The sequence below is a fragment of the Pan troglodytes genome, chromosome 5 (genome assembly GCF_028858775.2).
Source record: "Pan troglodytes isolate AG18354 chromosome 5, NHGRI_mPanTro3-v2.0_pri, whole genome shotgun sequence".
In the NCBI taxonomy this organism is placed as follows: domain Eukaryota; kingdom Metazoa; phylum Chordata; class Mammalia; order Primates; family Hominidae; genus Pan; species Pan troglodytes.
The window spans coordinates 84282841-84296377 of NC_072403.2; the positions used below are offsets into that span (position 1 = coordinate 84282841).

General features: G+C 35.7%; 1 protein-coding gene across 50 annotated transcripts in view; it reads left to right on the forward strand.

Annotated features, from left to right (window-relative positions):
• The window catches only part of RIMS1 (regulating synaptic membrane exocytosis 1), a 517655-nt gene that overhangs the window by 447162 nt on the left and 56956 nt on the right, over positions 1 to 13537 (forward strand). For 39 of the 50 annotated variants that reach the window (XM_016955814.3, XM_054686024.1, XM_016955805.3 and 36 more), the window contains one exon: positions 1240 to 1475. The exons of 2 other annotated variants lie outside the window; for them this stretch is intronic. In XM_016955814.3, the coding sequence (XP_016811303.1) occupies positions 1240 to 1475 (236 nt within the window). The remainder of the gene's footprint in view (positions 1 to 1239; positions 1476 to 13537) is intronic. 9 more of the 50 variants (XM_016955798.3, XM_024357269.2, XM_024357272.2 and 6 more) reach the window with 2 other exon arrangements.

Below are 13537 nucleotides of genomic sequence, written 5' to 3' on the forward strand. Positions count from 1 at the left end.
AATAAAGCTGCATATGCATTGTAATTTAAAAGGTTGTAAGAATCCTAACATCATTCTCAGTAAACTATCGCAAGGACAAAAAACCAAACACCGCACGTTCTCACTCATAGATGGGAATTGAACAATGAGAACACATGGACACAGGAAGGGGAATATCACACTCTGGGGACTGTTGTGGGGTGGGGGGAGGGGGGAGGGATAGCATTAGGAGATATACCTAATGCTAAATGACGAGTTAATGGGTGCAGCACACCAGCATGGCACATGTATACATATGTAACTAACCGGCACATTGTGCACATGTACCCTAAAACTTGAAGTATAAAAAAAAAAAAAAGAATCCTAACATCCATGCTCCCTGCTTGCTTGCCCTACCTCTCCTCAACTCTCAGACGTAGTTTACTTTGGCTAGTAGAAAGGAGTTTTTCCCAGCTAACTTTCTATGCTGCATAAAATAATTAACAATAATATATTCTTTGGGGAGAGAAGGAATCTATTCAGGTAAACTGGTACAAGCTGGTAACATAGACAAGTTTTGATAGGAAAGAAAAAAGTAAAAAGAAATCAGCCTACATCATGCAAGTGTGAGGCACTGAAAGAAGGAAATGAGATGAAGAAGTTTGTGTGGAGGAAGTGGAGCATGAGGGGACAAGGAAGGAGGAGGGAAAACTTAATCCAAAAGCATTTTGTTGTTGTTGTTTTAGTTTTAGTTTTTGCTTTCTTTGCAGTCTTAGACTCATTAAGCAAGATGTGTTAGTTAGAATCCCAAAGGGAAATTAGAACAAATACTGTTTTCATTTCTTAAGCCTTGTTATTTGGCACATTTAAGGAGTGTAAGTTTTTAAAAATATTTTTCTCTGTGGAATATATATGAACTTTTCTTAATAATTGAAATATTTTAGTTTTTCTCTGGTAACATAGTAACTATACTGTTTACAAAATTGGTCAGTAACATTCATCTCCCCATGCATGGCATTTGTTGTACTTATTTTTACAATCTTTAAAAAGATTATAAATTATTCCATGTTGAAATGGCATTGTTTTAAGCCATGTCTAGTAATAAATACTTTGCAGGTGGTGGTGTGATACTAAAGTATTTGTAGGTATAGATCCACTACTCAACTGCGTTTTCTCCCTAAAAATGTGTCTGGATTATTTCAAAATAAATTAGATTTAGAATTTCAGTGATGCTGACCTGTAATTTATGGATGCATATATGTTTTTACTTTGTAAATATAGTTCATTTACCCCCAAAATGCAAGGCAGACGGATGGGGACTTCAGGAAGATCCATCATGAAGAGCACCAGTGTCAGTGGAGAGATGTACACACTGGAGCATAATGACGGCAGCCAGTCAGACACAGCTGTGGGTACAGTTGGAGCAGGTGGAAAGAAACGGAGATCCAGCCTTAGTGCCAAAGTGGTTGCCATAGTGTCTCGAAGGAGTAGAAGCACATCCCAGCTTAGTCAAACAGGTGAGTGATGTGAATTCAACCTAAACAACTCAATTCTTTTATGGAGAGAAAAACTTGATCTTCATGCTATGGCTTGTGATGGAATTGTGGCATATTTGGTTCTTCTTTGAAAAGAAAATTTATTTTTCTGTCTCTGAAAATCTGCTAAATTTATGCGTTTATTTTTTCTGTACAGCTCTCTTCACAAGGTATCACTTTTAAATCTGTAAAGTGGACAGATTTTTTAATTAAAAAAATTAAGGTCATATTTGCAAATATGCAAGGAAATGCAAAGAAGTATTAAACATCCAAATTTATTTACATGCAACAAAAGCAACAGGGTTCTCTTTTTCAAAATGTTCCATAATTCAATTACTTATTTTTGGCTATGTCTATACTTTTTATAGAAAAGAAGGTCAGTTGTGCAACGTGACATATACTCTTCAAGGTACTGTATAAATATAATAATTGAACTGTACTTGCTATAGTTTCAATGTAAGTAAAAACCCAGCAGTGATTTTTACTTTAGAAAAATGGGTCAGTGGTTTTATGCAAGGAGTAATGTTTTAATACAAATATGTGTTTCAGATATTTTCTGCTGCTTATAAATTTAAAAGCTTAATGTCCTAAAGGTATATATTTAAAAAGCAAATACAAAAGGGAGAGTGGCTATTTTTGTATTGTAAAATATAACAAAACACTGCTTAAAATTATATAAAATTGGCCAGACAGATTAGATTATTCATTACTATGCTCAATACTATGTAAAATCAAAGGTAAGTGAAACATTGAAGCAATTTAAATAGCCAGCAACTGTTTTTCTCTTAAAACCAACATTGGTTCCATTTTCTGTTCCTTAATAGCAAGAGCCTTATCACAAAATTTACTTATACCAAAAAGCTTTCACAAAATCCTTTTTATATCTCACTCAGCATTCTGGAAAGTACCTATTTTAAATTATTCATTCTACTGGATATATTGGCAAATAAATTAGAAGTAGGAAATTTGAGTCATGTCTTAAAATTACAGGATTAGAATGAACTTAGAATAGCTAGCATCCCTGTGATAGATCTGCATCTTTGCCCTTCCAATCAGATGAGCTGTTCTATTTGTTATGAAGGAGAATTATTTGTCTTCTTTAGAGTCAAGTTCCTTTACAGTAAGTATAAGAGGCATTTTTCATTTGTGTTGTTTCTTTTGTTTAAATTTTTTATGGTGGTGCTTCCTGGTTTTTGGTGTTTTGTTTGTTTGTTTTTTAAATTACACTTTAAGCTCTGGGATACATGCGCAGAAAGTGCAGGTTTGTTACATAGGTATACACGTGCCGTGATGGTTTGCTGCACCCATCAACCCACATCTACATTAGATATTTCTCCTAGGCCTCCTAGGAGATATTTCTGCTATCCCTCCCCTAGGCCCCCACCTGCTGACAGGCCCCGGTGTGTGATGTTCCTTTCCCTGTGTCCATGTGTTCTCATTGTTTAACTCCCACTTATAAGTGAGAACATTTAGTGTTTGGTTTTCTGTTCTTGTGTTAGTTTGCTGAGAATGGTGGTTTCCAGCTTCATCCATGTCCCTGCAAAGGACATGAACTCATCCTTTTTTATGGCTGCATAGTATTCCATTGTGTATGTGTGCCACATTTTCTTTACCTAGTCCCATTGATGGGCATTTGGGTTGGTTCCAAGTCTTTGCTATTGTGAATGGTGTTGGAATAAACATACATGTGCATGTGTCTTTATAGTAGAATGATTTATAATCCTTTGGATATATACCCAGTAATGGGATTGCTGGGTCAAATGGTATTTCTGGTTCTAGATGCTTGAGGAATCGCCACACTGTCTTCCACAATGATTGAACTAATTTACATTCCCACCAACAGTGTAAAAGTGTTCCCATTTCTCCACATCCTCTCAAGCATCTGTTGTTTCCTGACTTTATAATGATTGCCATTCTAACTTGCTTGAGATGGTATCTCATTGTGGTTTTGATTTGCATTTCTCTAATGACCAGTGATGATGAGCTTTTTTTTCATACGTTTGTTGGCCACATTAAATGTCTTCTCTTGAGAAGTGTTTGTTCATATTCTTTGCCCATTTTATGATGGGGTTGTTCTTCTCTTGTAAATTTGTTTAAGTTCTTTCTAGATTCTGGTTATTAGCCCTTTGTCAGATGGATAGATTTTATTGGTATTGAAGTAATTCTTTACAGCATGAGGTGGTGGAGAAGGTTTTGACCACCAGACTTCAAAATACTTAAATGAAATGGAAACGTTATTTGATGTCCTTGAAGGAAACCAGTGTTTCCTATGTGAGAGATTGTAAGTTTACGAGTTGGTTTTACTTCTTCCCTCAACTTTCCAGTCTGTCTTTTTCTCTCTCTTCTCCCTCTTTACCCTCTTTTCCCCTCTAGCTAGTTAGTACCCTATCATTCATTACTTGAGCATAGTTTTCTTATAAAACACAGCAGCAATTTTGCATAAAAACTATACTTGTGGCTCATCTTTGTATTAATAAGTAATGGGTTCAAATTATGGTCATCAAAACACTTAGCCTCTTTGCTTTTTTCATTTATGTTTTATCTCAGTTATGGTCAGATGTTGACTTCAAATAATATCTTCCTTCCCAGAAGATGTATTGTTAACAACTTCATGGAATATCCTCTTTTCAGAGACTGGATTCCAGTGTACAGGTGCAAAAAGGAAATGGGATTATGAAGCCAAGATACCAAAATATGTAGTTCTGTTCCAAAGTGACTCAATGAATGAACTTTGACTTCTCTCTACAACTCAGTTTTCTTATATAATGATGGGTTGAATGGGATGTCCTCCTGTGAACTTTCTATGTGTAAAATTTTATGCTTCTCTTTCTACATAATAATTTTACCTTTCATTTGATAGCCTATCCTTAGATTTCAATCTTCTTGATCTTTCTAAAGCAAGTGACAAATGTTGATAACCCTCAATTATCACTCCTCTTTGTTTTAGTGCATAGCCTGATATTTCTCTTTCTTAGGACTTCCCCTAGTGATTTTTTCCCATTAATTGGATTATCTTTCATCTCTCCTACAGAGATTTAACAAAATTCAGAATTATTCTAAGAAATGTTAGTTTTTATTGCTTCAAATTCTGCATTGACCATGAGATCTGTATTTCTGGATTCCTCTTCCCCCATGAAATATTACTTAATTTTAATCTCCCATAAGAAAGCCCCTCTTAGATGTCTCTCTTAAAATAACTTCGGATTCTCTTAATTTTCAGCCCTTACTTTCAATATAGATAGAAAGGGTATGACGTAGTAAAGAATGGTAAATTTTAAGAAAATGTCCCCAAGCCAGAAATATTTTGGAATTGAATGAACCTCTAGGTAAACTGCAGGTTGGGTTTTAAAATGTAAAGTTTTTAATCTCTGTTGATTTTAGTGGCCCAGCCTGTGTAATGTAAGGAATTGTCTCCCCTCACTCAATACTAACTGTATAATATTCCATATAATATCCTATATCTTCTCCTCACTTGAAAATGAAGGCATTATTGGGAAGGTTCTACAAATCTGTGCAAAGTCATTTCTAAATACACTTTTGAAATTATACTAATCAGTATCATAAGAATGATAAGTATTCATGTTTCTAAGTGGATAAAAGTAATATGTCTACATTTCTAGAGCTTTTTCCATGCTCTCTTAAGTTATGTTTGTGTGAGTGTATACAATTTCGCTCCTTCATTGGTCACAAGAAACTTATGAAATGTTATTATTCCCATTTTTTTCTTTTTTTATTTCATTTTATTTATTTTTTAAATTATACTTTAAGTTTTAGGGTACATGTGCACAATGTGCAGGTTTCTTACATATGTATACATGTGCCATGTTGGTGTGCTGCACCCATTAACTCGTCATTTAGCATTAGGTATATCTCCTAATGCTATCCCTCCCCCCTCCCCCCACCCCACAACAGGCCCTGGTGTGTGATGTTCCCCTTCCTTTGTCCATGTGTTCTCATTGTTCAATTCCCACCTATGAGTGAGAACATGCGGTGTTTGGTTTTTTGTCCTTGTGATAGTTTGCTGAGAATGATGGTTTCCAGCTTCATCCATGTCCATACAAAGGATAAGAACTCATCGTTTTTTATAGCTGCATAGTATTCCATGGTGTATATCTGCCACATTTCCTTAATCCAATCTATCATTGTTGGACATTTAGGTTGGTTCCAAGTCTTTGCTATTGTGAATAGTGCCGCAATAAACATACGTGTGCATGTGTCTTTATAGCAGCATGATTTATAGTCCTTTGGGTATATACCCAGTAATGGGATGGCTGGGTCAAATGGTATTTCTAGTTCTAGATCCCTGAGGAAACGCCACACTGACTTCCACAATGGTTGAAGTAGTTTACAGTCCCACCAGCAGTGTAAAAGTGTTCCTGTTTCTCCACATCCTCTCCAGCACCTGTTGTTTCCTGACTTTTTAATGATCACCATTTTAACTGGTGTAAGATGGTATCTGATTGTGGTTTTGATTTGCATTTCTCTGATGGCCAGTGATGGTGAGCATTTTTTCATGTGTCTTAAGAAAACCTAGGCAATGCCATTCAGGACATAGGCATGGGCAAGGACTTCATGTCTAAAACACCAAAAGCAATGGCAACAAAAGCCAAAATTGACAAATGGGATCTAATTAAACTAAAGAGCTTCTGCACAGCAAAAGAAACCACCATCAGAGTGAACAGGCCACCTACAGAATGGGAGAAAATTTTTGCCACCTACTCATCTGACAAAGGGCTAATATCCAGCATCTACAATGAACTCAAACAAATTTACAAGAAAAAAACAACCCCATCAACAAGTGGGCGAAGGATATGAACAGACACTTCTCAAAAGAAGACATTTATGCAGCCAAAACACACAAGACATATTATTCCCGTTTTAAAGTTGAAGACACTGAGACTTAGAGGGATTGGGTAATTTGCCCAAGGTCTCATAACTGATTGGGCCTGAATTTAAACCCAGGCTACCTGGTGCCAAACCCATGCTTTTAACCAATTTGTGAAGAGAGAGAGAGAGAGAGAGAGAGAGAGAGAGAGAGAGAGAGAGAGAGAAAGAGAGAGAGAAAGTGAGTGCAAGCACATTTGAGATTTTGAAATAAGTTCAAGCATTTATTGAACATCTATGTGGTTAGTACATGCTAGGCATCATGCCAGGCACTGGGATAAGAGCTAGGGATAAAGGGATGAATGGCATACTGTTCCTGCTCTCAAGGATATCACAGTATCATAGAGCAAATCACATATAAATATTTCAGCTCAGAAAAGACAATTATATTAAATACAAGTGTCAGAGTGGTAGAACGGAAGCACAGGAAAGGACGAGACTCATTCCAAGAGGCTTTCTTGAAGAGGTAAAGCCTGAGCATAAAAACACAAATAAATCAGGATAAGTACACAAGGAAGGACTTTGCACAACTGAGGGAAGAGTACTTTTTTTTCATTTTCTGAATTATTTATATCTTTTTTTAAAATTATACTTTAAGTTTTAGGGCACATGTGCACAACGTGCAGGTTTGTTACATATGTATACATGTGCCATGTTGGTGTGCTGCACCCATTAACTCATCATTTAGCATTAGGTATATCTCCTAATGCTATCCCTCCTCCATCCCCCCACCCCACAACAGTCCCCAGTGTGTGATGTTCCCCTTCCTTTGTCCATGTGTTCTCATTGTTCAATTCCCAGCTATGAGTGAGAACATGCAGTGTTTGCTTTTTTTGTCCTTGCAATAGTTTGCTGAGAATGATGGTTTCCAGCTTCATCCATGTCCCTACAAAGGACGTGAACTCATCATTTTTTTATGGCTGCATAGTATTCCATGGTGTATATGTGCCACATTTTCTTCATCCAGTCTATCGTTGGACATTTGGGTTGGTTCCAAGTCTTTGGTATTGTGAATAGTGCCGCAATAAACATACGTGTGCATGTGTCTTTATAGCAGCATGATTTATAGTCCTTTGGGTATATACCCAGTAATGGGATGGCTGGGTCAAATGGTATTTCTAGTTCTAGATCCCTGAGGAATTGCCACACTGTCTTCCACAATGGTTGAACTAGTTTACAGTCCCACCAACAGTGTAAAAGTGTTCCTATTTCTCCACATCCTCTCCAGCACCTGTTGTTTCCTGACTTTTTAATGATCACCATTCTAACTGGTTTGAGATGGTATCTGACTGTGGTTTTGATTTGCATTTCTCTGATGGCCAGTGATGATGAGCATTTTTTCATGTGGTTTTTGGCTGAATAAATGTCTTCTTTTGAGAAGTGTCTGTTCATATCCTTCGCCCACTTGTTGATGGGGTTCTTTGTTTTTTTCTTGTCAATTTGTTTGAGTTCATTGTAGATTCTGGATATTAGCCCTTTGTCAGATGAGTAGGTTGCAAAAATTTTCTCCCATTCTGTAGGTTGCCTGTTCACTCTGATGGTGGTTTCTTTTGCTGTGCAGAAGCTCTTTAGTTTAATTAGATCCCATTTGTCAATTTTGGCTTTTGTTGCCATTGCTTTTGGTGTTTTAGACATGAAGTCCTTGCCCATGCCTATGTCCTGAATGGTATTGCCTATGTTTTCTTCTAGGGTTTTTATGGTTTTAGGTCTAACGTTTAAGTCTTTAATCCATCTTGAATTAATTTTTATATAAGGTATAAGGAAGGGATCCAGTTTCAGCTTTCTACATATGGCTAGCCAGTTTTCCCAGCACCATTTATTAAATAGGGAATCCTTTCCCCATTTCTTGTTTTTGTCAGGTTTGTCAAAGATCAGATAGTTGTAGATATGTGGCATTATTTCTGAGGGCTCTGTTCTGTTCCATTGGTCTATATCTCTATTTTGGTACCAGTACCATGCTATTTTCGTTTCTGTAGCCTTGTAGTATAGTTTGAAGTCAGGTAGCGTGATGCCTCCAGCTTTGTTCTTTTGGCTTAGGGTTGACTTGGCAATGCGGGCTCTTTTTTGGTTCCATATGAACTTTAAAGTAGTTTTTTCCAATTCTGTGAAGAAAGTCATTGGTAGCTTGATGGGGATGGCATTGAATGTATAAATTACCTTGGGCAGTATGGCCATTTTCACAATATTGATTCTTCCTATCCATGAGCATGGAATGTTCTTCCATTTGTTTGTATCCTCTTTTATTTCGTTGAGCAGTGGTTTATAGTTCTCCTTGAAGAGGTCCTTCACATCCCTTGTAAGTTGGATTCCTAGGTATTTTATTCTCTTTGAAGCAATTGTGAATGGGAGTTCACTCATGATTTGGCTCTCCATTTGTCTGTTATTGGTGTATAAAAATTCTTGTGGTTTTTGCACATTGATTTTGTATCCTGAGACTTTGCTGAAGTTGTTTACAGCTTAAGGAGATTTTGGGCTGAGACGATGGGGTTTTCTAGGTATACAATCATGTCATCTTCAAACAGGGACAATTTGACTTCCTCTTTTCCTAATTGAATGCCCTTTATTCCCTTCTCCTGCCTGATTGCCCTGGCCATTGATTAAATGTTGAAAATAGTGCTTAGTTTCCTGGGATATGAGAAAGAAATCTGTGTGGAATCTAAAACTATATGAAATATTTCTCTAATTCCAGTGGTTACCTCATCTCAGGACAGATCTCAAATCAAATAAGCTCCGTACAACTGAGACTATGATTTCTAATAGAACTTTTAAGTTTTATGAAGAAGACATCTATAAATGTAAAATATCAGCTTTATAAACTAGAAATTACTCAATTTACTTTAACTTGTACTATTGGGTAACTGTATCTGCAGTACTAGCCCAGGCACAGTGGGTGTTTCAAATATAGAAGTATCATTTACACTGGAAGGAAATCATTCCCACCTGAAATACACATGAACCAAGCAACAAAGTGAAAAAACATAAAGTAAAATGCCCGAAATAATAAAATCTAGTTCTATTTATGTATGTTATCAAAGGTAGTGGGGAGACAAATTGGTCAAGGATCTAAGTCCCTAGGATGAGGGCACATACAGAATTGGTAGATGATTTGTTCTAACCATTTAGTAAAATTATTTATTATATCATTAACAGCTGAGAATAGTTTGTTAGCATAATATCTTTTCTCCAAATACTGACAAGATGTTGATGTTTATATTCTAATTATGGAAAATATTGCAGGACTCTTTCACAATTTTCAAACAATTGTCAATTATGATGTGCTATGAATGTGTTAAAAATCACTTGTATGCTTCTTTAGTAATAGGTATTCTGTACCTTTCCAATATTTTTCCACTATCAAAGTTTATTTCTCCCCTGTGCAGATCCTTTCCTTCAAGACCCTGTTTAAGACCCTCTAACTCTATATGTTGTCCCCAATTATTTGAACAGTTTGTTTTTCTGAATTCCTAAATAGAGCTCTCTGACTTCACTGTCAACTTGCTGCCCACTCCACTCTCCATTTTGTCATTCATTTCAGCTCCTTCTCTCTAACCATCTCATTCATCTCTTTCCTCTCCACAATTAGATTTAGCACGCAGTTCTTGTCATGGGTGGGAAAGGCTAGAACAGGATATACTCTGGGTGGGAGCCCAAGGGGATAGGGCTAGAAGGTCTACAATGGGTTAGAGTGAGGCTGCCTTCACCATCCCTAAAATCTGTTCACATGCATGGTGCTGGGGCTGGCAAGATGGATAAATAGAGGTAACTCTTATGAACTTTTCTTCAGGGAGCTTAGCATTAGGAAGGAAAGAGATCAAATGTAGCAGTCCTTTTTTCTTTGATTCTACCAACATTTATTAGCACTTTTCTTGTACCAGACTCTGTAATTGAGGGAGTAGTAAGAGTAAGAGGGGTGTGTGTGTGTGTGTGTGTGTGTGGGCACACATGTTTCAGAACAAAGGAATCTGATCATTTTTCCAGGTGAAGAGTGGATATAACACCTCTAGATGGAGAGACTGAAAGATGATACAAATAATTTTAATTGTGCAGAGTTCCAGAGAACAGAGGCGATAATTCAAGAACACAAGTTTATTCTTGGAGACAGAGAAGGTTGATTTTTTTCCTTGAGTATGACAGAAAAGAGGAAATGGCTGAAATACAAAGGAATATTGCAATGGGGATATTGAAAGCTGAAGGAGCTTGAGTCAGAGGCTGCTTGATCTTCTCAGTGCAAATGAGGTATTAACAAATGGAGAGAGTGAGGATATAGGGTGAGCAATGTTGTAAGAAATTAATTGGTATCAATAAAATCCTGCTGAGCAGCACTTTTCCAGCTAAGTTTGGATAATGCAAGTCATGTGGAAAGTAACTTTAAAAAAACATTTATCAGGGATCAAGGCTTCCCTTGCAGGTATCTGGTTCACATTAGCTGTTCTTTTGTCTTTCAAGATTGTCATCCCCTGCCTTTGTGCATCTCCAGTGTCCTTGCCAAGGTGTCTGAAATGACCATAAGATTCTTTGAGAATATATTGCCACATTCTTTAAGACTTAGAGAAAATATCTGGTTAAGTCTAGATTCTTAAGCCCATTTAATGATTCACCTGTCTTGGGCTGCTATTTACTGTTTAGTTTGACTCTTTTTAGCATGCATATTATTATTATTATTATTGGAGAAAATTGAAGCTCTGCTCTTTCATTCTTATCTATTAATATTGTGTCTTCTCAAGGAAATAAGAAAATCTTACTCCTTTCTTTTCTTTCTTCTTCTTCTTCTTTTTTTTTTTTTTTTTTTTTTTTTTTTTTTTTTTTTTTTTGTGGTCTTGAACTCCTGGCCTCAAATGATCTTCCTGCCTCAGCCTCCCAAAGTCCTGGGATTACTGGCATGAGTCACCACACCTGGCTCATTCTTTTTCTTAATATGGCTCTAAATGGCTTTTTATTTTTTTTGCTTTGGCAATTTATTTCTAGGAAATTAAATAATTCTTTCATTATAATCAAGGGAATGAAAGACTTCAGGAGGTCCATAGTGGAGTTCAAAACCATATGGAGTTCACTATTCTACAAGATTATACAGGCAATAATATAAGTATTCTAAGGTGTTTTAGGTAGATTTATAGATGTTAGATTTCAAAATGGGTTAATAAGTGTTTATGAATTTCCAAGGTGTATCACTAACTTCTCAAGATGAAATCATATATAGAAACTATCAAAATTTTCCTTGTTCTACTGTCAAGAAATGAATAATATACACTGATATAACTGTAACTCACATCTAAAGGGATAGTGCTTGAATAAGCTAATTTACAATGAGTTCAAGGTATTATTTTAAAATTCTTATTGTCCTTAGACAATAATTATGCCAACAAATTTGAAAAATATTAAATCTCCTTCTGTTAATTTTTTCCAGTTTTATTACCCAAAAGTCACACAGGTAATGCAAGTCATGAAATAAATCAAATGAGCACCTTCCTGGAGAGCCTACTTTATTTACCTTGGGAAAATGGATGACATTTGCCCTAGGACTTATTTTTCTCCTTCTAACCAATACAGTTTACCAAAATGTTCTCTGGTAATTTTAAGTCTGGTATGGCTTTGTGAAGACTCTCTGCCTTTTCTCTTAGAAAAATAATGTTATAGCTGCAGGGAAGGAAGGCTAATGTGGTGTCTTTGAACATTCTAAGAAATGTTTTCTTGGCTCTGTTGATTATTAACAATATAAGCCAAAAATTCTTACAAAGTATGTAGGCCCTTCCGAAGTTTCAGAAACTGAAAGCTACAGTGGATCAAAATATTGCTGAAATCTAAATTCCTTATTTGTGCCTTATTGCCTCATTTACTTGATTCGTTTAATGGCACAAGAAAAACATTCTGAAGAATGTAATGTTTCATGTTCTTTGTTTCCTGAACACAAAATCATGGTACCAGAAATGATTCTCAAGTCGGCGAAACCATCAAATGAATGTAAGCATGGGTTCTTTTATTTACTGTTGCTGTCTGCCTTAGGAATTCACTACTGTTAATAGAGATTCAATTCAGCTAAAGTAACTCATCTTCTAAAGAGATGCCCTAATAAGGATTAGTATTTTCAAACATACTCCAGCTGGTCTATGTTTGTTCTTTTCCTTGCTCTGAAATATAAATTTTACGTTTGGCTAAGATATAGATATACTTTTAGGTTGGCTTGGCAGAAAAAATTATTGATTTCAGTGGAATTAATTTTTATAATTAATTTGTATTTCAGGGTTTGGAGGAGGAAAGGAAACTAAATTTATTAAGTGCCTTCAAAGCACAACACTTAGCACTAAAATAATTACACATGGTGATATTTTTAACTATACTAAGATGATTGTTAAGCATGAGATCAGTTTCAAAATAGGTGTCACAAAACATTTCAGGCAGCTAAAGAAGTAACAAGAAATGTGTCTGATTATTTTTAAGATGACCAATTTTAATACATCCTTATTTAATTCAGAGTGCTTTTTCATAGAGATTTTTGTTGATTGATTTTCACATTTTAAATACAGAAAGGCAAAAAGAAGATATATAAAACTCCTGTGGTATCACCACTAATTGCAAAGTCAGTGTGAAAATGATAGTTTATTATTGGATAATCTTTCTATGCATTTGTATTATTAATATTGATAAAACCATTAGCAATAATAGTTGTGATTTAGTGAGCAATTCTTACATGCCAACCAGTGTTTTAATTTTTTACATGTGTTAATTCCTTCAATTCACAAAAAACAGCCATGAAATACTCTTATTATTTGCATTTTACAGGTTCCATGACTTGTCTGAGGTATCACAACTCTTAAAAGTTGAAGTAGAGCTTATGTTCTTAACCACTTTACTATAATTCCGTTCCAACTGTATGTTCACACAGAGAGATACCTTTTTGATATAGATTTTTTAAACAAGCATAGATTTATAATATTTAATTTTGTTTTATAATCTTGCCTTTTTTCACTTTAAAAAATGTGTATTTAAGACCACTTAGTACACCATCACGGGATGCTTGTACTAGGGTGGAACTGGAAGGAGCTTAGAATTATATCTTAGAATAAACAGTCTTTTGCATCTGAGCATTTGGGCAATAGGGAGAAGAGGAATATTAGAGATAAGGTTACGTGATGTTGCCATTTACTAAGAGGGTGGTTGTTGGG